Source organism: Eptatretus burgeri, chromosome 16, assembly GCF_056783735.1.
Source record: "Eptatretus burgeri isolate ZD-2024b chromosome 16, Ebu_testis_v1, whole genome shotgun sequence".
Classification (NCBI taxonomy): Eukaryota; Metazoa; Chordata; class Myxini; order Myxiniformes; family Myxinidae; genus Eptatretus; species Eptatretus burgeri.
This window is the reverse complement of record NC_140976.1, coordinates 14,577,351-14,603,374: the sequence shown is the minus strand read 5'-3', so window position 1 is coordinate 14,603,374 and position 26,024 is coordinate 14,577,351. Positions and strand designations below refer to the sequence as shown.

Sequence of the window (26,024 nt, the reverse complement as noted above, 5' to 3'; positions counted from 1 at the left end):
AGGCAAACACAGCCGGCAGATGAACTGGCCGGCACAGGCCTTGAAGAAAAACAGCCAGCAGATGAACTGGCCGGCACAGGCCTTGCAGAACACAGCTGCCGATGAAGTTGGCCGGCCTCCGCCTTGAAGCAAAACACGGCCAGCCGATGGAGTTGGCTAGCCTTTGCCGTTCAGTGGAGGTTGGTGGAGGGAGTGCGGTGGTGCTGGCCACTTGGAAGGCGGGCTCGGACCTACCTTCCTGTCTCCCTCCCACCTATCGCCTTTGCCTGTCACTGTACATACCCACTCCCTTAATTTGTCAAACCCCAATTTAGCCCCAACTTATTTTTTTTGTTGTTTTTATTTTTACTTACCCACTATAAATCGTCCCCTAACCCCCTTTATCGTCCTTGTTCGGCTAACCTATCCTGTCACCTAGCCTACTCCCAACCCCTACGTTCCCTTCCCGGAGGAAGAATAAGGGAGAGCTAACGTCCTGTGTCGAGGCCCAACGAAGCCTCAGAATGGCCTCCCCAGAGTTCGGCGATCTATAACCAAAAGTGGGTCCAGCGGCCCACAACGACAGCGAGGGATGGATGGTGCGGAGGGTACATCTCCTAATCTATCCTAACCATTTAACTGTTAAACTACCCCGGGGCTTTCAACAAGCGCCTCTCGCTTAAACTATTGGTTCTAACAACCCAGATTCCCGTCGCCTGTGTTGGTGTCCTTACAATTTCGGGCCTCGCCCCCCAATTTTCTCTCCGTGCCCTCACACGGTCTCCTGGCTGGGACACGTGGCTCCCTTTGGCAGGCACGACCCTCTGCCGAATCTCCCGCTATGGCACCCCCGGGCACTACACTGCCTCCGAGCCTACCAGCTCCCTAACACCGGCGAGTGCCCCCCATGGCACCTCCCCTGAAACGCACACGTGGCAGGCCGGCCTCCCGGGCCCCTTTCCGAGGGTCACCCGTGCCCACAACACTGCCCACGCGGCTAATGGCGCCCCGGGCCCCCACACCAAGCAGGCGCACCCGTGCCCACTACTCTATCCCGGCCCCCCATGGGCCCCGAGGCCTACCGCGGCCGACTAGCCTGGTGCCCGGGGTACCCAGTCAGCGATACTCACCTTTCGCAGCCACGCTCCCAAGCCCGTCAACAGGGCTCCTGCACCCCTCCAAATGGGTTTCGAGCCTACACTCCCACCAACAACAAAACGACCTCCATTTTTGTTAATTTGACTAACCCAGCTAACTCACTCTACACTGACCCCGGGGGCCCTTGGGCGAAGTCCTCCTCCCCCAATCACTCATCGCACCATGCATTCCCCATTCGCTCCATACACACAGACCCGCTGGCCTCACTCACTCACTAAGCACATGCTTCCACCTCACTCAACATGTCTTCACCTCATAACTCACCAACTCTTCAACACACACACCACTGAACTCTACCATTCTTCTAACTACATCCCCTAACTAACTCGTGCTCCCACGTCGTCCCTTAAACTAGTAGCACGTTCCTTTTAACACTACGTAGCTAAACTACGTCAACTCTACACATTCACTGTCTGTCGCTGTCTCCAAATCATCCCATTTTATTTCCCAACCTAAATCTGGCTACAATCCCTCTAACTAATCCATTCCACGGACTCCATGAGGACTTACCCCTGCCCCATGAAGTCGGTCTAACTAAGCTAACCCTTCCCCCTAACTAGTTTCCATCCTGTGCCCAAGTAAGGGGGTCTTTTACCCCTTGCCCAGGAATCCTGTACACCCGAAAGTGAGGCTTGTTCTTTTTTTTTTTTTTTTTCTTTACATGCGCAGCGCCATGCGCAACTCGCGCTCTTTGCACTTTGCAACTGCCCGTGACGTCCTGCAGCTGCACGTGTTCCTCGTCCCTCCTTGGACGGTACCATCGGCCGGGATACCCCTCCTGCCGGATTCCAACCACACGTGCAGCCATGACGTCACCGTGCGCATATAAAAAAAAAAAAAAACAAGCCACACGTCTCGAGGGGTTCCCCACGCGAACACATGTGCCCTGCCCGTTGGAGCTGAACACACACGATCGCGTGGAGAACCCGTCCGGTCCAAATCCATTTACCTGCCTAAACTTTGTCCGTCCGCGGGATCGGCAAATCCACCGCGTGCGTTTCCGGACCGGGACTTCACTCTCGCAAGCGAGCACGTGGTGGTCTCGTGCGTTGCACAGCACGAACCGCGTGCTCACTGCTGGGTGAACCCGGCACGGTCCTCGAAACAACCACAGCCGCTACTCGGCTTTCTCTCCTCTGTCGCCGTCGTCGTCTCCATTCCACCCACGCACACCTGCGTGTTCCAACGCACACAGTCCACTCCATCACATTCACACCGGGATACGCGGCTGCGTGCTCCCGCATGCCAACCGACATCTCCCTCTCATACCGCTCTCTCACACACACGGTCTCCCTGGCACACAGCGACCTTGCACACGGCCGTTCACTCACGCGTGCGGGGGCACTCACCCGCGGTGCCTCACTCGCACTCCGTGCCTCATCCACACACGGTGTGCTGGGAAGCACGTACGCCGGCAACATCCCCACCACACCACTCACACTTGTTGCCTCATTCATACTGACCGTTTCATCCACACACACGGCCTCTCTCACCTACGGTGCCTCATCCACACACGGCGTGCTGGGAAAGCACGCACTCCGGCACCATCGCCACCACACCACTCACACACGGGGTCGCTTCCACACACGGGGACGCACTCACACCTTGCACCACACACACAGGGACAACCACACTGGGGATTCGTGTCCCCACAAGGGTCTCCGGGGCCTCTATACCCCCCAAGCTCTCCAGTGCACCTGTCCACAGCACTCGTCCCCTCAACCTCGCAAAGCACGACCGAACTCACCTGGTCGTGACTCACCTCAAGGGGCATTCTCCCTCCCCCTCGTTCCTGGAGGAGGCCATCCAGGTGCTCGCACTGGGTCTCTACCCAGTCCGCCAGCTCACCCCATTGTCCTCCACTACCTCCGTGTGTGTGTGTGCGTCACTTACCCCGTCTTCATCGTGTAGTCTTCCCTCTATCGTTCCCATCTCCCGTGTCTCTGCCAACTCTTCACCCCTTTACCTCCCTTGTCTCAACTATTATTTCTGTTGTCGTCACCTCGTGTCTCGTCTCACACGTTTTGGTCTCCCCATTTAATTTTTCCCTTTCGGTCATCGTCACGACCCTCGCCCAACACGTTCCACGAATTATTTTTTCACCCGCCTCCACCGCGGGCCTGTCAGCTTTCGTTGCACCCCCACCCAGCTCGTTTGCTCCCACACGTGAAGTCGCCATTCCCAGCTCCTGGTCACGGCCTTCATGCCCGCCTGCAGGCATCGGCCCATGTTCTGCGTCTCACCCACGCAGCTGTTTCATTTCTTCTTTCATGTTTGCTTCCATTCCGTTTATTTGCTGTGTATTCGCATCCATCGTCGTTTTCACTTCATTTGTATTTGTATCCATCTTTTCATCCATTTTTTGTGTATTCGCATCCATCTTTTCGTTCATGCCTTTCATTTCGTTTTTTATTTCATTTGTATTTGTATCCATCGTCGTTTTCACTTCATTCATTTGTTTGTTCATTTCCGCCAGCATGGCTATGGCTAGGCCATGTTGGATGCACTCAGCTGAGCCGTTTCGGCAAGGGTTGGGGAAGGGTCTTGGTGGAGAGGGGGGGGAGGTGTCATACACCGCGGCCGCTGCCGCACCCACCTCGGGCCTTGGGTTCAGTTAGGCGAGTCCGTGTTCCTGCACAATCAACATTTCCTGCTCGGGGATTCCATCCTGGACCATGGACTCTACATTGTACACATATACATTTCTAATACCCCCCGGCTCCCGCTCGCCTTGAGACGCCATCTTGCTTCTCGTGAAGGGTTAATTTGCTCGCTCGTAATTTGGAGGGAATCGGGGTCGCTTCTCTCACCCCTGGACCGATTCCCGTAAATTTGGCCGGAGACAGGAGAGCCCGTTTTCCTGTTCTCCGATACCAGTGCCGCGAGGAGGCGATGGATTTGTATCGCACGACCTGACACCAGTGTTGCGGTTTTCGCGCCCGCCGGCGTGCGAGCCGGCGGCCACGTAACTCGAATCGCGGCACGTCGCCCACGGACGGACAATCCCGGTCGTGACCCTCTCGGACTAACGCCGGGAACCAGTCACGGGTGGACCTTTCGGTCTCACCGCGATCGGAGCCAATCAGCCCCCGCGTGGGATAGGGTTGCTCGCCAAATTCGAACTACCTAAGTACCCACGCGGAGAGGTAGACCGGGCGATCGCACCTCGCCGCAGGTCGACTTCGGACACGGGCCGCATAGCGACCCGTTCCGTACTATCAGAATAACCGGCGGTGTTATCGTCGACCTCGACGGTTCGATTAATTATCGGGCGTACTCAGCCCACTACCAACCCTTTCGTGAAGCAAGATGGGGGTTCAATGGGGAAAAGACGAGCGAAGCGGGAGACAGTTCAACAATAAAGCACATTTATTCGCGACGAACGGAAAGCACACAAATACAATTCCACCAAATGCACACAAAAAAAAGAAAACACAATTCCATTTACACAAAAAGCAACCATAAAAGTGAAAACACAGTGCAGAGCTAATACCGACTACCGAGCACACGGCAACACTTATACAATTCTACTTCACAGACGGCGCCGACAACACATACCCAAAACCAAGGAAAAGAAATACCCTCAAGAATGAGGTAGGCCTGGGGCCGAGACCTGGTCGGGCCTACCCGTCTGGTGATGAGACGCGGAGCGCGATGGCCCCGCAACCCGCGGGCCTCGTGGACAGTGCCTGGCAGGGGGTGGGAACGGGGCCCCCTTGATCGCACTATCTCAGCGCGGGGGGAAACAGGAGGGGTTGCTGATGCTCGGGGTATAGAGGATCTTTATTATGTGCGCGACGGCGTCTCCACCTCGGCCAGGTCGCGCTGCCGGCCTCCCAGGGTGCAGCTCCCCTGCACGGCCGAGCACCCCCTCGTCCGCCCTCGCCGCCTCTCCACAGCTCGTCCCCTCCGTTCCGACTTCAACGCACACGACGAGCAGCTCCACCGCCAGCGAAGTCTTGACTCTCTGTTCCGACTCCTTCGCCTCGTTCCGACCTTTACTACTCCTTTGACTGACGAACACCGTCCTTTTATCCCCCCGTCGCCTTTGACCCCCTCCCTTTGACCTTTCAACTCGCTCCCCATTGGCCGAGAAAAGTGGGCGTGAAGGCTTTTTGATCCACAAATTTGCATATATCGATCGCCCTGGGGGCGGAGCCAATTCGCCCCTCGCTCACCGATTGGACGGCAAAAAAGTGGGCGTGTGTCGTTTGGATCCGTTTTTGAAGCAGAAAATCCGTGATTTTGTACACGCTGTTCAACGTGCGCCCTACACGAGTCCAGCATCGGTGCCCATGAGTGGCGCGAGATGACGGTGATGCGATGGTGGCGAGTTGCGACGGTAAAGGTCATGGCGGTTGTGGTGAAGCGGCGTTGTGGTTGGTGGTTGTTGTTGTGGTTGTGATGGTGGCGATTGGTCCAAAATAAAGATAGTAAAAGAAAAACGGCTATCCTGAAGAGTCGCAGCACGTATAAATGACATGTATTCCCACTAGACAACGGGTTTGGGCCTAACTACACATGCACTTACCGAGATACCTCACCTAAGGGACCTGAATGGTGGTTTGCGAATCTGGTAACCACAACAATACATATGCACATCATTTTGAATACATGTGCACATCATTTTGCTTCGTGATGCGATCAATATGGCTGATTGGTGGCCATTTCCGTTGTATAAAGAAAAACCTGATGTTGAACACATCCTCAACCATTTCTCGGACCATGCAATTACCACCAATGTTCAAACTTGGTACACAGATGACGAATGATGGCTTACAAAAGCACATCTTTTTTTTTTCAAGATTATATCCAAGATGGCCGACTGGTGGCTATTTTGTTACTTAAATGTGTCCCCAACCATTTCTCAGACATGCATGGTCTGATTTTGTTCAAACTTGGCACAAGTACAGTAGACGACGGCATACACGTGCCCCTCACTTTATCTTACGATCTGATCAAAGATGGCCGACTGGTAGACTGGCGGCTATTTTAGTTGTAAATAAATATGGGCTAGCCCTTTAACTCTGCACAGCAAAATTACTGAAACAACGGGGACTCTAGCATTTTATGTCTTTTTTTTCCCTTGTTTTGTTTATTTTTCTCCCGACACTCCCTATTTCCATGCTTTAGGAGTTTTCTAGTTGTATCTCAGAGCCAGCCTGGACTTTCTGAATGAAATTTTTCACCAATAATGGGAAGAAAAAGTATGCAGGGCTGACATGTTTTTTGACCTTGACCTAATTTTAAGGTCATGACCTAATTATACATTTAAAATTTTTTTCACCATAACTCCAATAAAGTTTGTCCGATCGGAACAAAATTGCCCTCTCTAGCTTGTCCTTTGGAGCAAGAAACATTTTCGGTCAATGTGCCTCATACCCCTCCTGGTTAAAGGTCAAGGACAAATGGCAATCAGAAAAAAAAATACTAATTATTTTTTGTCATTCCTCAATTTTGCCAAGGTGTAATGTCAAAGACCACTTGGCCTTCCAATATGTTCTTGCATCATAATGGTGGACCTGTACTGAAGTCGTGCACCTGATGTTTGATTAGTGTCCTTGACATACTTCATTGGATTGTGACTTCATAAACAAACTAGCAAGAGCAATCAGAGATTGCAGACCCCTCATTAGAACTTATTTTGTGTGTTGTATTTTGTGTGTTGTATTTTGTGTGGTGTTTGTGTTCTGGTGTGTTACGTAATTAATAAGAGACATAATTAGAACTGCCACTTTATAACTGCCGGCAGTGATGACCAGGAACCAAGACGTCCCGATTTGATTGGACACCTGACCATGACCCATGACGTTTTTCATTATTATTCAATTGAATTTAGGATGGGATTAAAATTAATTGAATTCAAATCCAATGGAAGACCAAATAGGTACAGTCTTGCATTAGAATCATCAGAAAGAACCCAAACAAGCAAAAAGAAAATATGGAGTCATCAGGAGGAACCTGGATAAGATTCACATTTCAGCTGCTACTCCTCTACCCTCAAACATATCCAGGAACAGCCAAGTGAGCCTTATTAAAAAAAAACATTAAAAATAAATAAATAACAACGTAGATCAAAATATAAAATAATTCTGGCTGCCAGACCATATGTCCGATCAAGGTGAAATTTAAAACGTGTATTCCCCATCATTACTACATTATAATTATGAAGATTCATGTCGATTGATTAAGCGATTCTAGAGAAAACATTATTTAATATTTTTCTTCAATCTAATATGGCTGCCAAACCATGTGACCTATCAATTATTGCTGAACAAATTTGTACACCCAAGGCTTGGGGAGCATTTTTGTGAAGTTTTCCCTCGATCTGTCCAACCGTTCTGGATATTTTTTTTATCGGTTTTTGGATAAATCCAATATAGCTGCCAAACCATGTGACCTCTGATGTCACATACATGTGTGAATCTTTTGTTCTTCATGGATAGGTGGTCATACCTGTAAAGTTTCGATTTGATCTGTTCAGCCACTTCACAGATTTTGAAGGTTTTTTTTATTATTATTATTTTTTTAAACAATATGGCTGCCGAATCACGTGACCGATAACGTCATCAATTTTTTTTCTGTGGACCATTTTCTCCCTTGATCACCCTCAAAATTTTTCATACTGATCAGATGGAGCATTGTACATATGCAATTATGACATCAAAACGAAGGTGCCAATGATGTAATAGAAATCCCACTTATTCCCCATGAGGAGTACTTGCTGTGCGCCAAGTTTTAACTTTTTTTCCTTGGTGCAGTTTCATAGATACAGATATCCAAAGTTTTTCTGTTTTTCCAATATGGCTGCCACACCAAGTGACCTATGACGTGAGAATTATCATTAAATCATTCCACAAGAATAGTCTCGAGTCGTGAAAATTTAGTCTCGATATAACCAGTGGTTGCGGAGAAAAACACGAAAGTTCTGTGTCGACAAGCAAACAAAGGGACCCAAACGTAATAGCCTCTCCTTCGTCGAGGGTAAAAATACCTTTTTGATCATAGTTTGAATAGTTTTCCTCTGATTTTCATGATGTTGAATTTTATGTACAGATTGTAGAAGGGCACACATTTTCTTAATTTGTACTCTATCCCTAAATGGTAATGGTCAAGGTCATATGATGATCCGAAAAAAATATGGACATCAGTGGATCTCAGGCCTGGGGGAGGCTTTCCTTTGGCGATCGTTTTGTTATCTCAGATATCTAATTAGTTTTGTGTGTCATTGTCTTTGCAGAGAAAGAAATGAAAATAGTTTCTTTTACCAACTCTGCTCAGTTGTTCGACACTGAAGATCATTTCAATCAGCAAATGCCTTCTTCGCAGGACAAAGACAAATCGAGCAGCGTGTCTTCCGACAACTACAAAAGTTGTTTCAGCATGATCGAGGAAATCCAAATAAACAAGAAATCCTACAATTGTTTCATGTGTAACAAGGCATATACCAGTTCATCATGTTTATATCGTCATCAACAAATACATACAGGTGAGAACAAGTGTTCTGTATGTAACGAAGCCTTTTCTAATTCATCACATTTACATCAACATGAACGAATACATACTGGGGAGAAACCCTTCAAGTGTTCTACATGTAACAAGACATTTTCTTACTTAAGATCGATGCGTCAACATAAACGAACACACACCGGGGTTAAACCTTACAAGTGCTTTGTATGTGTCAAAGCATTTTTTAGTTCATCGCAGTTACGTCAGCATGAACGAATACATACCGGGGAGAAACCCTACAAGTGTTCTATGTGTACCAAGGCATTTTCTCAATTAGGAGCTGCACTTCAACATGAACGAATACACACAGGGGTTAAACCTTACAAGTGTTCTGTATGTAACAAAGCATTTGCTAATTCATCACATTTACATCGACATGAATGGACACATACCGGGGTGAAACCAGACAAGTGTTCTATGTGTAACAAAGCATATACCAGTTCATCATGTTTATATCATCAACAAATACATACAGGTGAGAACAAGTGTTCTGTATGTAACAAAGCATTTGCTAATTCATCACATTTACGTAAACATGAACGAACACATACCGGGGAGAAACCCTACAAGTGTTCTATGTGTACCAAGGCATTTGCTCATTTAGCAGCTGTGCATCAACATGAACGAATACACACCGGGGAGAAACCCTACAAGTGTTCTACGTGTAACAAGGCATTTTCTCACTTGGCATCTATACATCAACATAAACGAATACACACCGGGGTTAAACCTTACAAGTGTTCTGTATGTATCAAAGCATTTTTTAATGCATCACATTTACATCAACATGAACGAACACATACTGGGGAGAAACCCTACAAGTGTTCTATGTGTACCAAGGCATTTGCTCAATTAGCAGCTATAATTCAACATGAACGAATACACACCGGGGTTAAACCTTACAAGTGTTCTGTATGTAATAAAGGATTTGTTAATTCAACACATTTACATCAACATGAACGAACACATACAGGGGAGAAAATTTTCAAGTGTTCTGTGTGTTCCAAGGCATTTACCCATGCAACAAATTTATATCGTCATCAAAAAATCCATACCGGGGAGAAACCCTACAAGTGTTCCGTGTGCTCCAAGGTATTTAATCAATCATCAAATTTACATAAACATCAACGAATACATGCCGGTGAGAAACCTCAGCTCCACCAGATAAACAACCACATCTCCACTGAGAAAAGAAACCTCATCTCCACCGAATATACAACCACATCTCCACCGAGTAAGGAGAATAAACCGAACAGTCATTAAAATGTTACCTCAATCAGCTAATCTGAGAGAAATTAATGATGTGAGTTTTGCAGCAACACTGTATTCCAAGAGAAGATATCAGGCAAACAACGACACAAAAAATAGAGATAATCTGACCAAAAACAAAATACCACCATGGAAACAGACTTGAAAAGCAGAGAGACCGAGTGAGGGTGGAAACGGGACAAATGGAGCAATTTAAGAAGGGGAACAGAAGTCCAAAACTCATGAAAAGAATTAGATGAATAAAAAAGAAATACAACATAGAAAACAATGGACTAGAACCATTTTGCTGCCCATAATGAACTCCAAGTACAACAGATAGCAGGGAAAATAAATAAACTATGCAGAGGCCAACAAAAGAAGAAATCAAAATAAAGTTTGAAAATAACCCAAAAAAGTTATACCGAGAGCTCGGGAAACGGACACAAAATGTGACAACTCTCCCTCAAAAGGAGGACATGGAAACATTCTGCAAAGGTATATTTGAAGATGAAAAAGAACACAACATGGAAGCAGATTTGATACGACACTTGGAAAATAAAAAGCAACAGCTGCAGGAAATGCACCCAATGATAACTGATGAAGAGAAAACTAGAAAACATCTTACAAAACGTTGAATTTCAAATGCCCAGGCCCGGATGGAATTCCAAGCTTCTGGCTGAAGCAATGACATGCTCTTCACCCTCACTACGCTCGAGCACTGAATGAACTCGTCCCAAAATCTGAAGAAACCCATCGACCCAACAAATTTAGACTAGCAACATTCCCACCAACAACATAGAAACTTTTAACAGGTATCATCACCAATGCAGTTCATGACCACCTCACTCAACAAGGAGCTTTAGAGGCAGAGCAGAAAGGATGTAAGAGAGGATGCATATTGTTGTGAGGATGCATGCACCTTTGAAGGTTAGGCGAGTAACAGAAGAATAAAATAACAAGAATATCAGGACTAGACAAGAGAATGGCAAAGGTTGATAGTCTGCTAACTTGTTTGCGATGTCAAAGTAGCAGGATCTGTGCCACAGATTCTGGGGAGTGATGTTCAATGCCTTGGTCTCCAATGTTGATAAGTAACTCTTGATATGCCAGCCGAGAATGGTGTGTGTGTGTGTGTGTGTGTGTGTGAGATTTTGATCCAAATCTCCACCAAATCTTGCATATGTGCTGGGGGAATTGGCTGGGTTTACCATTGGTCAGGTCATGGGCACAAACCCCCTCTGCCAAGCAGTTCTCTGTATGTATGTGTGTTTGTACGTCTGAAAATCAAGAAACTGACCTCAAGCAAGGAAACTATGTCATTTGGCCTGTCATTGCCATTGTGGACTCCCAGGTTAATATTTTCTGCAGCTTTAAACATCAGTCTTCTTGTTGGTTTACTGAAGTCTAAATATGATGTACTTGATGGGGTAACCCAGCATGTCTTTTGGTGCCGGCCTTGTACAAAGCTTGTTGAATTCGAAGTAAAAATGGTTTAGTTAATTTTTTCAACATTTCCAACACCCCTTCCAATTCTTTTGGGATTTCATTGATAGTAATCAGGCAATTATCCTTAATTACCTGTTCCACTCATTTCTTGAATGACAACATTTGGTTGTTTGCATGGGGTTGCTCAAAATCACTCACCTGCTTAAAATACCTTGGTTGACAGTACAATTTTCCATTTTCTGTGGACAATAAACATCATTATTATACGAGTTCAAAAACGGATAATTCATGGTCACATTCGAACTCACTGCACCATGTAAACACAATTTCATGGCAGTCGTGTATCATGAAATTTTGCAGACATTTTGGTGTTCTCCTTCACAAGTAGCTTAATGATGCACCTCTGCTCCACAGCACATGGCTATGTAGGCTGCTATCTTGGTTTTATCAAGGACGTTTTTGCTCGCATTGATGTAATTTCCTGTGGAACCTTCTCTGGGTAATCAGTAATTGTGTTGTGCACAATTTCCTCATGAAATATGATTTTTGAATGTTCTACAATAAAAAGTCCACGTCAACCTTGAACCGTTCTTGGAGAAGTCTGTTCATTGGTATAGTAATTGCTGTGCTAACAGACTGATCATTGTAAGAGTTCAAAAAAGAAATTATGACGTCAGTCAGCATCACATTGCATTCAGGTTCAAAATTGCTCTTTTTCCTTTATATGTACTGGCAGAGTACCTGTGCTGTGGGTGATCTTGTTCCAACCATGCAACATGTTCTTCTGTTGCATACCTTTAATTGGGTGGTGTATAGACAATTGACAGCTCTGTATGGTTAAAAAAACCCCCCAGGTTATGTGCATGAAGCAAAAACACACCTCGTGCTTGTAATTCAAAACACTTCACTGCACTGGTAAACGCGGGGACAGGAATACTGTACTGCAAGTGGTGGAGACTTGTTATACCCTCCCTCACCTGGAGGAGGCACTACACGATACACATTTACATCGAGAATTTGCACCTCGCTACCACCCCCCCCCCTCTCCAAGATCACTGGCAAAGATAAAAACATCCCGATACATTAACTGGGGTCATGCTGATCATACATAGCAAGTCTGGATGAAATTGGCCCACAAATGTAGGAGGAGTCTGTGACAAACAAACACACACACACAAACACCGGTCTGTGAATTATAGTAAGGGCAATGGAAGAAATGTGGAAGTGATTGTGAATGTAACATTCCATCTTTATTTACTTTTAATGTTGTTAGCAAACGGGATAGGATCAACGCAGGTATGATAGGCCGATTGGCTTCATGCGCCAAAGTTACCTGCGTATGTTTGTGTAATGTTGCTAAGAACGGGAAGAAATGGGGAAGGGAGGATAGAGAGTTGGGGTGGGGGTGCATGGAGTTGGAAGAGGGAGATTGAGATGTTTGGAAGGGGGTGGATTGAGGTCTTGGGGTTGGGAGGGGGATTGAGTACTTTGGGTTTGGGGCAGTTGAGAACTTGAAGAAGAAAAGGGGAGGGGATGACAGGGGTTGTGGGAGGGAGGGCAGAGAGGGGGACAGAGTTGGGAGGAGTGTTGAGGACTGTGTGTGTGTGTGTGTGTGTGTGTGTGTGTGTGTGTGTGTGTGTGTGTGTGTGTGTGTGTCATGGTGCCTGTCCTCACTTAAGTTAAGAGTGTAGAAGGATTATACCAGGATAGGTCTGCTCTGTCTGCTTTAGTAAGTTGCTTGTTTTGTTGACTCACCACACATTTCTTTTTGTCTCTGCTTGCACACAACAATAAACTCTATTAATTGTGCCACATATTTTTCCTCGCCTGCCTGTATTAAATGATTATGTAGAAATGTTCCCAGCTCGTTTTTGTCTTTTCTTTCATTGACCCAGCATCGTCCGTATCCTAGCATAGCCGGGAATTTATACCCAACGATCCGTTCTTCTAGCTGGTACGTCCTTGGCAGTGTCGCTCGGCTGCATCTGACTCGGTTTGGACAAGGCGTACCAAGGGCGTGTCCCCCGGTAATTAGGTCACGTGATTGTAATTAGATAACCGATTTAGACGGAAGATCCTCGGTGACGTGTTTGAGTTATTGGAGTTCACGGTCAGTTCGCGACTCGCCGTGTCACGGAGTTATCCGTGTGCGACGGCCTGTGATTCTGGGGAGTCTGGTGGGAACCCAAGATAGCTTCCCCCCCTAGTCGTCTTTTCACCCCAACCCCCGGCCGCAACAATATACACACACAAAGGTGGCTACTTTAGGACCTCAGAGGGCTCCGTTCCACCTCCTGAAACCCACCTATGGAGATGACAACCAACGACACATACACATACACACGATAGCAACAACTCTACACACAAATTACATTAAAATGACAAACACAAAAATTTCCCTTTAAATAGAGTTCTTTAAACGAGGAATTCAAGAGGAAAATTAGAGAAATTAAATTCAAAAATATATCAAGCCACGGAGAACTTAATAGAGCCTGGTGTTGGCGCAGTGGTTAGGGCAGCGGCTTGGGATCCAAAAGGTCCCGAGTTCAAGCCCTGTTGGGCCACTGAATTAATACACCAGGGGGTTGACTCAGCCTGTCATCCTTCCGAGGTCGGCGAAATGAGTACCAGTATACTGGGCCGGTGTATACCCTGGTTAAAATTGGTGTACCATATCCCTGTGTTGTAAGAGGCGACCAGGGTTGCGTCAGGAAGGGCATCCGGCGTAAAACATGTGCCAAATCACGATGCGGATCATACGGATGATTTTTTTTTTGTGGGCAGGTTCGGTGTGTGACAAGGATGAACTGATTAGATTTTGTTGAAGATCCGGATCCGGATCCGACTACTATAATTTTTAAAGTGATTCTTCACCATTGAGAGATGGGGCCAAAACAAAGATGATATGTAATACGATATCTCAAAAAGTTGTGGACAGATTTGGATGCAACTTGGTGGACACGTTGGGTGTTTGACAAGGTAGAATTGATTCAATTTTGGTGAAGATCCAAATCTGGATCTGCATACGAGAGTAATTTAATTTTTAAAGTGATTCTTCACCAGTGAGAGATGGGGCCAAAAACGATATACAGCATGATATTTAAAAAATGTATTGGGCCAGATATGTTCTCGTGGATCTACCGAGTGCCCTTCTAGTTTTATATGTATTGATGTCGAAGTGATGGGTGGAGAATGAAAGCAGATCGCACAAAAAGGTTAAACAAAGTGATGTCCTATAAAAATAAAATTGCACAATTTCAGCGGGCGAGGAACCTCCTAATGCGTGTGGGGTTAAACACAGGCGGCATGGGGCCTGAAACGTACGTCCAATCGATGTGAATTCAGATTGAAAGCATAGGTACTTTTGCCTTGTATCGCCATCTCTATAATATAAAGGAGGTCGGTCTCTCTGTGCCTGCATCCGTCCGTCCCTGTCTGCATGCATCCGGATGGCAACATTTGTCTTATAGGGGATACCATGAAGCAAGCAAAAATGGTACCCCTTACACATGCTCTGATTGCCATCTTTTTATCAATCTGCAAAGAGTGTGATATAGTTGAGTAAGATGAGGATAGATGGGCCACTTTCAATATCCATTAAAACAAAAACTCTTCCTCCTCCATCTTCTTCTTCACTGATAATAGTGGTGAGTCTCAATTCAAGACTGGTATTCACATCAGCGAAGCGACGGGTCTTACATACACGAGTTGTATTGTGGGTTTGAAATGAACACCAAGGAGCTTGGTGAGCGCTCGCCAAGTGGCTTAAGTACTCAAGCAAGCACTCCAACAAAATGGTTGGTAAGGGAACTAGTGATCGTTGATCTGTCATATTAAACGCCTTCCATAGACACCCAAGCAATGCCCGAATTGGACAAATGAACCCTTTTTTAGCAGTCAGAACTATTTAGGGAGTCAATAAAGAAGTTTACATTTTGAAATTCAGCTGAGATTAAGAGATTTGAGAGGTTATGGCATGTGCGGAAATGAAATAAAGCCACGGATGCTGGTGTCTCCGGGCATTTATAAGCATTTCAATGTATCCAGCGAATTGTAGGTCTGATGTTTAGGCAATCGATGATATAAGTGAGGAAAGTGAAAATAAATAAAAATTATCATTCAGAAATCGTTGCGGCTTGTTCCAAGTCTATGCACTGTTGAGCAGACAAAAAAAATGGCGACTTGAGACCTAAACTAGTGATAGTGAGGTGACCAATGATAGCGCCTTGATAAAGGATATAATTAAATAAGGCGTAATTATCTTCAAAAGGTTTGTTTACGTTAACCCAAACACCCAATTCTCATTCATGCACTACCTTGGAGTTCCCCTGAGTATGCATGCAAAGTTTGGGGCCACTAGATTTCATGGTTTTGGAGTTATGGAGGAGATTGGGTGACGGACGAATGGACTGACTGACAGACGGACACATACTGACATTTATTGGTATAGATGACAAGAACCACTGCATTTGAGTTCAAGGTCCTTCTTCTTCGCATGACATAGGGACACTTCTCGTTTTTAGGAATCTATATTCCAATCTTAAAGGCAATGTAATTTGCTTTGTTTGTTCCTTTGTTTCCAGCAGAAAATGAAACCAATCTTCTGGATATGATTTTTAATTTACAGTACTTGGCTGTTGGCTGCATCTTTTCTGCTGTGAAATTTGCCTGCTAGTTTCATGTTTTGGGGGAGTAGCTGTGCTGCAAATGCAGTCACCCCACTGTAGATTCAGTAAGAATTAAAATGTTATCAGGATACCAGAACACAGTTGTTTGCTCTTTACAAACATTACTGTTGTTCATTTCCTAATCTATAATGCCCACGTTAATAACGAGACAACCAGCTCGATGTGCCCATCCAAATGATGTTGTGCTGCAGCATAACATCAGTTTTAGTGAAATGTGGTGTCATAATTATAAACTGGGACTAATCGGCCACACAGGTGATCACATTCTTCACAGCTAAAGCAATTCTGTCTCCTCCCCACCCCCCCTCCCCCACTCCGGTAGTTTAGATATGGGATGAGATGCATCTTTGCCACTGATAAAAGTTGCCACTTTCTCCTTGCAGGTTTAAATGAGGTATTGAATGTTGAATCTGAAGCTTACATTCTGTGTCTACATCACAAGGTAATATAATATTTGAACAATTTGCCTGACAACACCTTTAAAATGTATTCACAAGCACATTGTACAAAATCTATACATTCCTTTTTAGGTCATCTCTTCGAGCATGACCTAATAATATTGGTGTTGAGAGGAGAGGTGACGATCCGTCCATCCGTCCGTTCACAATGAAGTTGAAGCGGGAGATCTGGTCATTGGTGATCCTGATAGAGGTCAATGAGACGTACACGATGGTATGGCTTTCAAGGTCACCGAAGGTCAAGGTCACGAGGCCTTTGAAGTTGCGAAAATGACGATTTTCAAAATCTATCTCCTCCTACATTTCTCAAGCGATCTTGGATTTGATTGTGGCATATGAATCTATGGGACAATGTCTAAATTTTGTCGGGCCGGATTTTCGATATTCGCTTTCGTTTTCGCGTCATGTGACTTCAAAGTTTGCAAAAACTGCCCTACCTTCAGGAGGCTATATATGTTTTCTCGCAGAGATGACCGTGACTCCCGCACGGGGGTAATTTTTCAAAATATTTTTTCTCAATTGAAGCTCTTGGAAGAAAAGTAACAACTTGAACATTTAAAATGGAACATAAAAGAAGAACATAAAAAAATTACCCCCGTGCGGGAGTGACGGTCATCTCTGTGAGAAAATATATAGCCTCCTGAAGATAGGGCAGTTTTTGCAAACTTTGAAGTCACGTGACGTGAAAGCGAATATCGAAAATCCGTCCCAACAAAATTTAAACATTGTCCCATAGATTCATATGCCACAATAAAACTCAAGATTGCTTGAGAAATGTAGGAGGAGATAGATTTTGAAAATCGTCATTTTCGCATTTTTTGCCAACTTTCAAGTCACGTGACACGAAAGCGAATATCGAAAATCCGGCCCAATCAAAATTTAGATATTGTCCCATCGATTCATTTGCTACAATCAAATTCAAGATTGCTTGAGAAATGGCAGAGGAGATGGAATCTGAAAATAGTCATTTTCGCATCTTCAAAGGCCTCGTGACCTTGACCTTGACCATCGGTGACCTTGAAAGTCATACCATCGTGTACGTCTCATCGACCTCTATCAGGATCACTAATGACCAGATCTCCCGCTTCAACTTCATTGTGGACGGACGGACGGACGGATCGTCACCTCTCCTCTCAACACCAATATTATTAGGTCATGCTCGAAGAGATGACCTAAAAAGAACATAAAATAAAACAACTTATTTAAAATGGCGATTTCAGTTAATACAATGGCGATTTCGATGAAACTTGGTTGGTAGGTTCATACCATGACCTAGTTGTGTGCAAATGAGAACCGTTGCTATGGACACCACCGTTGCCGAGCAACGGGACTTTGAAATTTTTGAAAAATCTTAAAAAATTAATTTTTTCGAAAATCAAAAATCGGGCCACGAGCAACTGTGGGCAGTACATTCAGCCATATTGTCAAAAATTTCCAGCCAGATCCAATGAAAACTGTCGGAGAAGATAGACTTTGAATGAACCCTGGTCGAAAACAATAAAAAAACGAAGTTCGTTATAGCTCAGAGACTATGAGTCAGATATACATGAAACTGGTATGGTAGGTTTATGGTATGTCCTAGTTATGTGTGAGAAAGAACCGTTGCTATGGACCCCTCCGTTGCCTCACAACGGCCAAAAAACCTCAAAATGTGGGGGTATTTTAACGAAAAAACAATCTGCAGCATTAACCCTTGAAGCGAGAATCATGAATTTTCTTGTGCTTAATCCTCAAGTCATTCCCCATCGAACGGGCCCATTGAGTCAGGTTGTATTGGGTAGTCGACTACCCATGTCCGCCTACCGGCTTCTCTGTGTGTCTGTCTGTCCAGAGCATAACTCCGTGGACTTTGATCCGATCTTGATTAAACTTGGTTATGTGTTCAATATCAATGTTTAGTTGTGTTTTCCTGGATGTGGGCGTGGCTACGCCCATTGTGAGCGGAGCCACACCCAAAAAAATAACCATTTTTAGGGGGTAGTCGGATTAAAAATCTATCTTCTCCGAGGGAATTGACTGAATGGAATGGATTCTTCGGTATTTGAATAGCAAAATGAATTATCGAAAACTTGTCGTTGTCCGATTTTTCATTTTCGTCCCAAGGTCAAGGTCACAAGGTCAAAAACTTAGAAAATTGCGAATTTTGACATAAAAATCATACAACCGCCAAAACATTGATAGCCAATATGACGTTATTTTGTTTCTAGAATGTTCCGGAGGGAGTTTTGCACCAAAGGTCATAATCCTTGACCTTTGACCTTTAAAGGCCACAAATGTCAAATTTTCAAAGTTGTGGGAATTGAACCGGGTTTTCGACCTTCTTTGACGAACTAACTCCAATAAGCTATAGCACGTATCCTGTTTCCTTATTTTTTAATGTCCACAACATTGTTTTGGGACCTTTAAAGGTTACGCAAAGGTCAAATTTTTTAAGTTGTTGAACGAAACCGGGTTTTCGACATTTTGCAGCTAATAACCTGTCACTCGCACCACATCATGTTGATCATTTTTATAACTTGGTCAAAAATTATAACACATTGTCTCATCCTTGACTTCTGAAACAATCTACATCGTCAAATACCGCTCGTGAACCATCGTCATCTTCAGACTTGTTAACCTCCGCCATCGAAGATCGGAGGTTACTGTTTTCACCCCTTTGTTTGTTTGTTTGTTTGTGAACAGTATTACGAAAAAATCCTTGACGGATTTCGACGAAACTTGGTGGGGGGGTTAGGTATGGTCCAAGGATCATGCAATAAAATTTTGGACTTGGTTCCCCCCCCCCCAAAAAAAAAGTTGTTGGAGAATTTTTTTTTTTGCATTTCTACATGTTTTAAGTGATTTCCACCCCCCCCAAAAAAAATTGTTACCCCCCCCAAAAAAATTGTTACCCCCCCAAAAAAATTGTTGGAGGAAATTTTTTTTTTTGCATTTCTACATGTTTTAAGTGATTTCCACCCCCCAAAAAAATTGTTACCCCCCCCCCCAAAAAAAAATTGTTAGAGGAAATTTTTTTTGCATTTCTACATGTTTTAAGTGATTTCCAACCCCCCAAAAAATTTAGAGAAAAATAAATTTTTTTTTGCATTTCTACATATTTGAAGTGATTTCCAACCTCCCCCCCCCAAAAAAAAAATTGTTAGAGAAAAAAAAATTTTTGCAACTTTTTTTTCAACAAAATTTCGATTTCTTTTTTTTGCATTTCTACATGTTTTAAGTGATTTCCATATTTAAGTGATTTCCCCCCCCCCAAAAAAAAAATGTTGGAGAAAAGAACTACAACTCTGTCAGCACTGTTGACATCATATTTAATGAATAAGAGAAAGGGTTCACTTGAGTGACCCAGCAGTATTGGCGGCGGAGGTTTTGCACTCTCCCGAGTGCTCCACCTCTAGTTTGTTTCTGTAAATGTGTTATTTTGATCGCATCCAAGTTCCAAGTTCCCAAGTTCAGGAAATGAGTTCACCAAGTTCCGGAAATATTACGTTCATACGTTTTTTTTTTTTACTGTACTTGTATTGGCAACTATGAAAATAAATGTGTTTTGAAATTGAAAATGGATGAGATGGGTGTGTGTGACAAGAACAAGCCGATTAGATTTTGTTTCAGGTCTGGATCCAGATGCAAATCGAATAAGAATTGACTGAGTTATGCCAAAAACCGCATATTTTTCAAGGGCGTGACCCCCCCCCCCGACATTTTACCCCAACCGGTGACATGTGTTATGACGTCATTGTGTCACAAGATTGGGCATTAAATTCTGAACATTTTGGTGCTGGGTTCATGTAAAGCGGACAAGAATTGACCGCGTTATGACAAAAACCGCATATTTTTCAAGGTCGTGACCCCCCTGACCTTTGACCCCTAACCGGTAACAAGAGTATGGGCGTCATTGTGTCATATTGCATATCACAAGATGAGGCGTTGAATTCTGAACATTTTGGCGTTAGTTGCATGCAAATTGAATAAAAATTGACCGTGTTATCGTAAAAAGACGATTTTGACCTTTTCTTGACCTTGACCTTTGACCCGAACGATCCCAAAATCTAATCGAATGCTTCCTGGCTAATAACCAATCATCCCACCAAATTTCATCCAATTCGTTTTTATACTTTTTGAGTTATACGAATCACAAGATTACAAATAAATAAATAAATACACGCCGACCAAAACATAACCTTTCGCAGAATGCGAAGGTAAAGTGTTTAGCTCGAAAGAGGAAGGTGCTCTAATGAGTACTGTTCTAGATTCCTTTGTGTTATCCAGTGCGTGTTTGCCATGTCGGTGTAGTTAGCGACAGAGTCGTAGTCGGTCCAAATATGAGCTTATGATATATTCTCACTTCTTGTACAATAAAAATGTATTGGCGAATATAATACATCCCTCACCAATTTTAAACGTTGTTGCATCTCACAAGGAGGGGAAAAAAAAATAAACATAGCGGATGGATTTGTGACAGTTGAAACGATTTGTGGCATTTCTCAGTCATGACCCGAGACTTAGCCAGCTCGATCCACAATCCGAGCCCCTCACGACCCACGGATGGCGGTGGTGGAGCGGAGAGAGAGGGTCCAGGTGGTGCTGTTGTGGACTGTGGGTTCAACATCGTCGATGTTCACAGCACGTTTCCTCAGGAAACCTCCAAACTACCTCACGGTGTGTTCTCGTCCCTCATGCTTTGGGGTTTTAAGTTCTACAAACAGCCAATTAAAAACAGTGATTTGGTTTGTTGTTATGACAACGTGAGTGAAAAACAACGTGGGTTAAATGCAGGGTTTGTGTTGTACATAATTTACTTTATGCTTTGTATGGGCAGGAGTCTAATTATTACGTATGCAAATATTGTGGAATGTTTGACCCTCCCTTGGTGGGCTTGGGATCCTGGAATCCTGAGTTCAAATCCCGCTCAGCTGTTGAATTAATACCAGGTGGGGTTGACTCGGCCTGTCATCCTTCCGAGGTCGGCAAAATGAGTGCCAGCATGCTGGTATCCTGTGTCGGAGTGGCGACCCGTCCAGGATTGTGGCCAAGGAGAGTGTTTCGGTAACACTAACACTCTGCACATTTTAGGGTCCCAATCTCCTCCTCCTCCTCCTCCTCCTCCTCCTCCTCCTCCTCCTCCTCCTCCTCCTCCTCCTCCTCACCCCCATTGTTCACACCCAGTAACCCACTCCTGTACCCTTCTTCCCCCTAATAGGTTATTTTCATACGCTATCTAACGTTTGCATTGTTTATCAGTGCGAGATCCTCTGCAGTTCTAAAGATTTTAAAAGCCCGAAGCTATTAACATGAAGTAAGTTTACGACACTGAAACCACATAATTGGTGCGGAGCATGCACCTGGTGACCCCCTCCCCCTATTTTCGGGATCTGACCCATTGGGCCAGGTGCACAACCCGTCGCACCTCGGAGATCCGGGCACTGTAATCAGGGCGTCCTTTGGTGAGGTCTCAAGCGACAGGCCTGACCACCACCCACCAGAGGAGGTGTGTGTCATGTTCTGGGAAACAGAACCTGATGCTGACCAGCTCCTTGAGGGGGGAAGGCTTGAGCCCAATATTTGAAGACAATAGCCTTGCGATGCACCATCACATGGTGCCCGATCTTCAAAGGCAAAACATCTTGCTCCTTGGTTTTCACCCATTCCAGTTTGATTGTAAGTCTGGGCTGGCATACTGCAGGAGGCCTTTGGTATGTCCGCCCGGCGCTCCCAGCACACCGCAACAACCTTTTCAAGGAAAATCACATAATACGTTGACTGTTACTGTTTTCTTCTGGAGAAGCGCTCCCCCGAAAGGGAGACCAACTCCTCGTTTGCTTTCACCCCTGATGGAGACCAAGCGGCTACTAGGTCGACCCCGCAAGATGTGGAAAGGCTGTCGGTCTCGCACCTCACGAATATCGTCATTTCGGTGGCCAAATGTTCGTTTGGCAGTTGTTATCACCGAGGCCCACCACTGGTGTTCGAGATTGAAAATTGGCCAAGGATGGGGGGCCTCATAAGGACTCACCTGTTCTCCATCTTATCATGTTAACATCTGCAGCCCAGGCCGAGCTGCCTCCATCACATGGCAAATTGATCAGTTTTTTTTTTTCCCAACATAGTCAAAGGCTCTTGGAAGAGTTGCAACACAAATCACGAAAACACATACAAATTCATACATGAGAAAGACCAGACTTTTACTTCAGACAAACACAGTGACTGAGCTTGGAAGAAGTGACGTAACTTCCCGGGACACTGGGTACGGGCGGACGTCGCTTTTCTTTCTGGCCCCGGTTTTGGAATTTCAGGAAAAAATTCCCTCCTCATGATTGCCAACCTATGGGGTTTATCATTGTTCTGTCATTTGAATTGCTGGACATCAAGCAAAGAAGCACTATGTACCGTTTTTCAAGTCTGGTATTACTTTTCTCAGATCAGAATCAAACGTCCTCCCAGACACTCTCGTCATTAAACAACTACTTTAAATTCCCTTCTTGACACAGTAAGGTCCCCCTTTTGATGCTGGCATACAGCTCATTATCCTATCATTGCCGATCATCCACCACCACTCGCATGATTATTTTGATGCCGCTTTTTTCATGAGCCGGGAATTGTCCGCTGGAATGAGGTGTGTGTGTGCGTGTGTGCGTGCGTGCGTGCGTGCGTGCGTGCGTGCGTGCGTGTGTGCGTTCTCTCCATTTCTCCAAAACCATGAAACGTAGCAGCCTGGAACTTTACATGCATACTAAGGAAACTGCAAGGAAGTACATTAGTGAAAATTGTGTGTTTTGGTTAATTAAAACACCCCTTTTGAAGATAATTAACATCTTATTTAATTATATCCTTTATCAGGTGCATCCTCGGTCACCGCTCTCTACGGGGTCTTAAGGCGTATCCTAGGTAACCTTGCTGGGTTCTGAAACCGCCGTGTTTTTTGCCTGCTCAACCATGCCTTGATTTGGAACAGGCCACAGCGATTTCTTTACGATAAAGCACTCTAAAATTTTTTTTTTTCACTTTACTTACTTATATCATCAAATGCCTGATCTTCATACCTGCAACTAGCTGTGTACATCGCTTTTGTAAGTCCAAAAGTTTTCAAATTATGAGCTTGGAGTGATTTCATGCATTATATGATGCAATTTTTCACGATCTCCTCTCACGGACCAATTAAAATATATAATTGAAATATTATTTCAGCTTTGAGGATCGGATCTCGTCCGGACTAAATAAGTGTTGAAATCCGATAATTTGAAGAAATAACGAGTCTTATAACTCAGTCAATATACTTATTTACTTTAAGCAAGCAAGTCTATGGTCCCTCTCTCCTCCATATATACACAACAAAATGTGAAGTTTCCAAAGCATCAAACTTATCTTTTTCTTCTGTTTGGAGAATTATATTGAGTGAACAAAAAATTTAGGAAGGTGCCAAAATAAACCAGCTTCATTGAGCGATATGATTTCATGTATTCACTGCTTGACATCGCACCCCATCCACGAGAGGGACTGCTTATCCATAGCGTCTGCCAGATGTAGGTTTGTTTTCAGGGGTTTTGCGAGGTGCTCTACAGGGAATCGAAGCAAATATGGTGAAAACCGAACGTTTTAAAATATCATTTTATAACGTTTGCGTGGACTGTGAACCGATGTACCAGGTCATGCATGCAATGTGGCGGATCATCTGTAATGTTTATTTCACGGGCGATTAAACTTTGCAATGTCTCCAGGGTTGTTCTACGTTAAACAGGAACTCTTTTGTGGATAAAGTCATTATTCTAATGAATTCATTTAATTTATTTAACTGCTGCATGCATGGTGAAGACCTGATGGTATGCAGCCACAGCCTGGCCTGCCATTCCATATCAACCATTTAATTGCAGATTTACAAAGGTTATATGGTTTCTCTTTATGAGCTTCAAAGAAAAATACTGTTATGGTTGTGTGGGTAGATGAAGGAATTTAATAGGAAATTTAGGATTGAATGGAGTTGTTTGGTCTGTGGACGTGGAGGGGACATCTTGATGTAGGGAAACTGTGAGCTTAATTGTTACATGTCACCACACGGGGATGTGGGGGGGGGCGGTGGTGCGGTGCTCATTACATAGGGAGTAAGAATAAGTTCCCCCAGAATGTGATTGCCCCCCTGTAACCTATTCCTACGTTTTTGCATTTACAAGCGAGTCAAAGGTGCCGAGCAGGCAGAAGCCCCGCCTCCAAGGGTGACGGCACGCGGTCACGCCCCCGAGGCTGATGATTCAAGCAAAGAAGCAAAGCCAGCCAAACATGGCGAGCTAGAACTCTAACATGGGTGTAACATCAGAAGCCAGCCAAACATGGCGAGCGGGCGGATGCCCCGCCTTCCCGGGTTGGGTACGAGCAAGCCACGCCCTGGAGGAGGAAAACGGTGATTTGGGGTGATGTCGCAGTTGAGAGATCGGGAGAGCACACGCATGAGGTCAGTGTGCGGAGCGAGGGACGCATGCAGTCGAGAGAGAATGTAGTTGGGTGGCCGTGTGCGAATAGGGCTTTGTGGCTGGCTTTCCTTTAACACATGAAGAAGACTGCACGATTCTTGTATTCTTGTTGAGGCTATTTGGCTCGCATTGTGAAGCAGGACGCTGGCCTTTGGTTCTTGGTTGGGTCATGAGGAGTGGACCCCGAGCCTCATGTGTGTGTCAAAGAGCAGGTCGGTGGGGACGATCGACGCACAAAGCAGCTGCATGGGGACTCTGAGCCTCGGTGTTTGGTGCCACTCACGGATCGCCTGACGAACGTTCCCATTGTGGGCGAGCGACTTGGTGCCATTTTGCACGCGTCTACGTGTGCAGATAGAAGTGCCTCAATTCAACGTTCCACAAAGACCATCTCTGGACAAAGCTAAGTGCCAGAATAAAGGAGGGATTTTCTTTTATTTAGTTTCCCCTTGTCTGTATTTAAGTCTGTGTGTCGAGACACCTCAATTTTGACTTTCGCATTAGTTTACCTCACATATTATTTTGTTCTGATTATTGTCCTTTGTAAATATTTGTCTATTTTAATTAAATGGGTTCATTTTAAGTAGTTGTATCCATGTATCTGTCGTGGGGTTCGAGTATAAACTCCCCTTGTACCGTCCTGGTGTGGCACTTCACTATTTTCCCACACGCACGCGCATTAATCTCCGAGAGTCTCAGCTGTCGGACTTCAAGGGAGAAGTTCGACCGTCTGGGCTGGCGGTGTTAACAGCCCGTCACCACAAATTGGGTCGGGGGGATTAACCTGGGCTGCCAGCGCCGCGACAATATATTGTTACGGAGCCGGGTATCGGCTATGAGCACGACCACTAGGTGGAGCAGTAGGGTCGACTCTACCGAACACCTGGAAATTAGATCGTACCTTTCGGAAAACTCCGAGGGTGCGGGTCCCTTACCGGACCGTGAATCGTCAATAATTCCACCACATAGTACAGGGTTATTTGCCAATCTAAAAAATACCTAGAGATCCACGTGGCGAGTTACCGAGTATTCACACCCTCGACGGCACTCGTACGAGTTGAGCCGTTAGCTTGCCCGAC

General features: G+C 44.9%; 2 protein-coding genes across 12 annotated transcripts in view; both read left to right on the top strand.

The window, feature by feature from the left end:
* Positions 1-11,925, top strand: part of LOC147010565 (uncharacterized) — a 124,829-nt gene extending 112,904 nt beyond the window's left edge. For 2 of the 3 annotated variants that reach the window (XM_085858830.1, XM_085858829.1), the window contains exon 2: positions 8,378-11,925. In XM_085858830.1, coding sequence (XP_085714956.1) covers positions 8,378-9,909 — 1,532 coding nt within the window. In that variant the 3' untranslated portion in view covers positions 9,910-11,925. The remainder of the gene's footprint in view (positions 1-8,377) is intronic. The other variant, XM_085858831.1, reaches the window with a different exon arrangement.
* Positions 11,926-20,909: 8,984 nt separating this feature from the next.
* Positions 20,910-26,024, top strand: part of LOC147010564 (uncharacterized) — a 48,068-nt gene continuing 42,953 nt past the window's right edge. For all 9 annotated transcript variants that reach the window (XR_015052461.1, XM_085859877.1, XM_085859888.1 and 6 more), the window contains exon 1: positions 20,910-21,142. Coding sequence is in view for 8 of the 9 variants with exons in the window: in XM_085859877.1 (XP_085716003.1) it covers positions 20,974-21,142 (169 nt within the window). In the remaining variant the exon portion in view is untranslated. The remainder of the gene's footprint in view (positions 21,143-26,024) is intronic.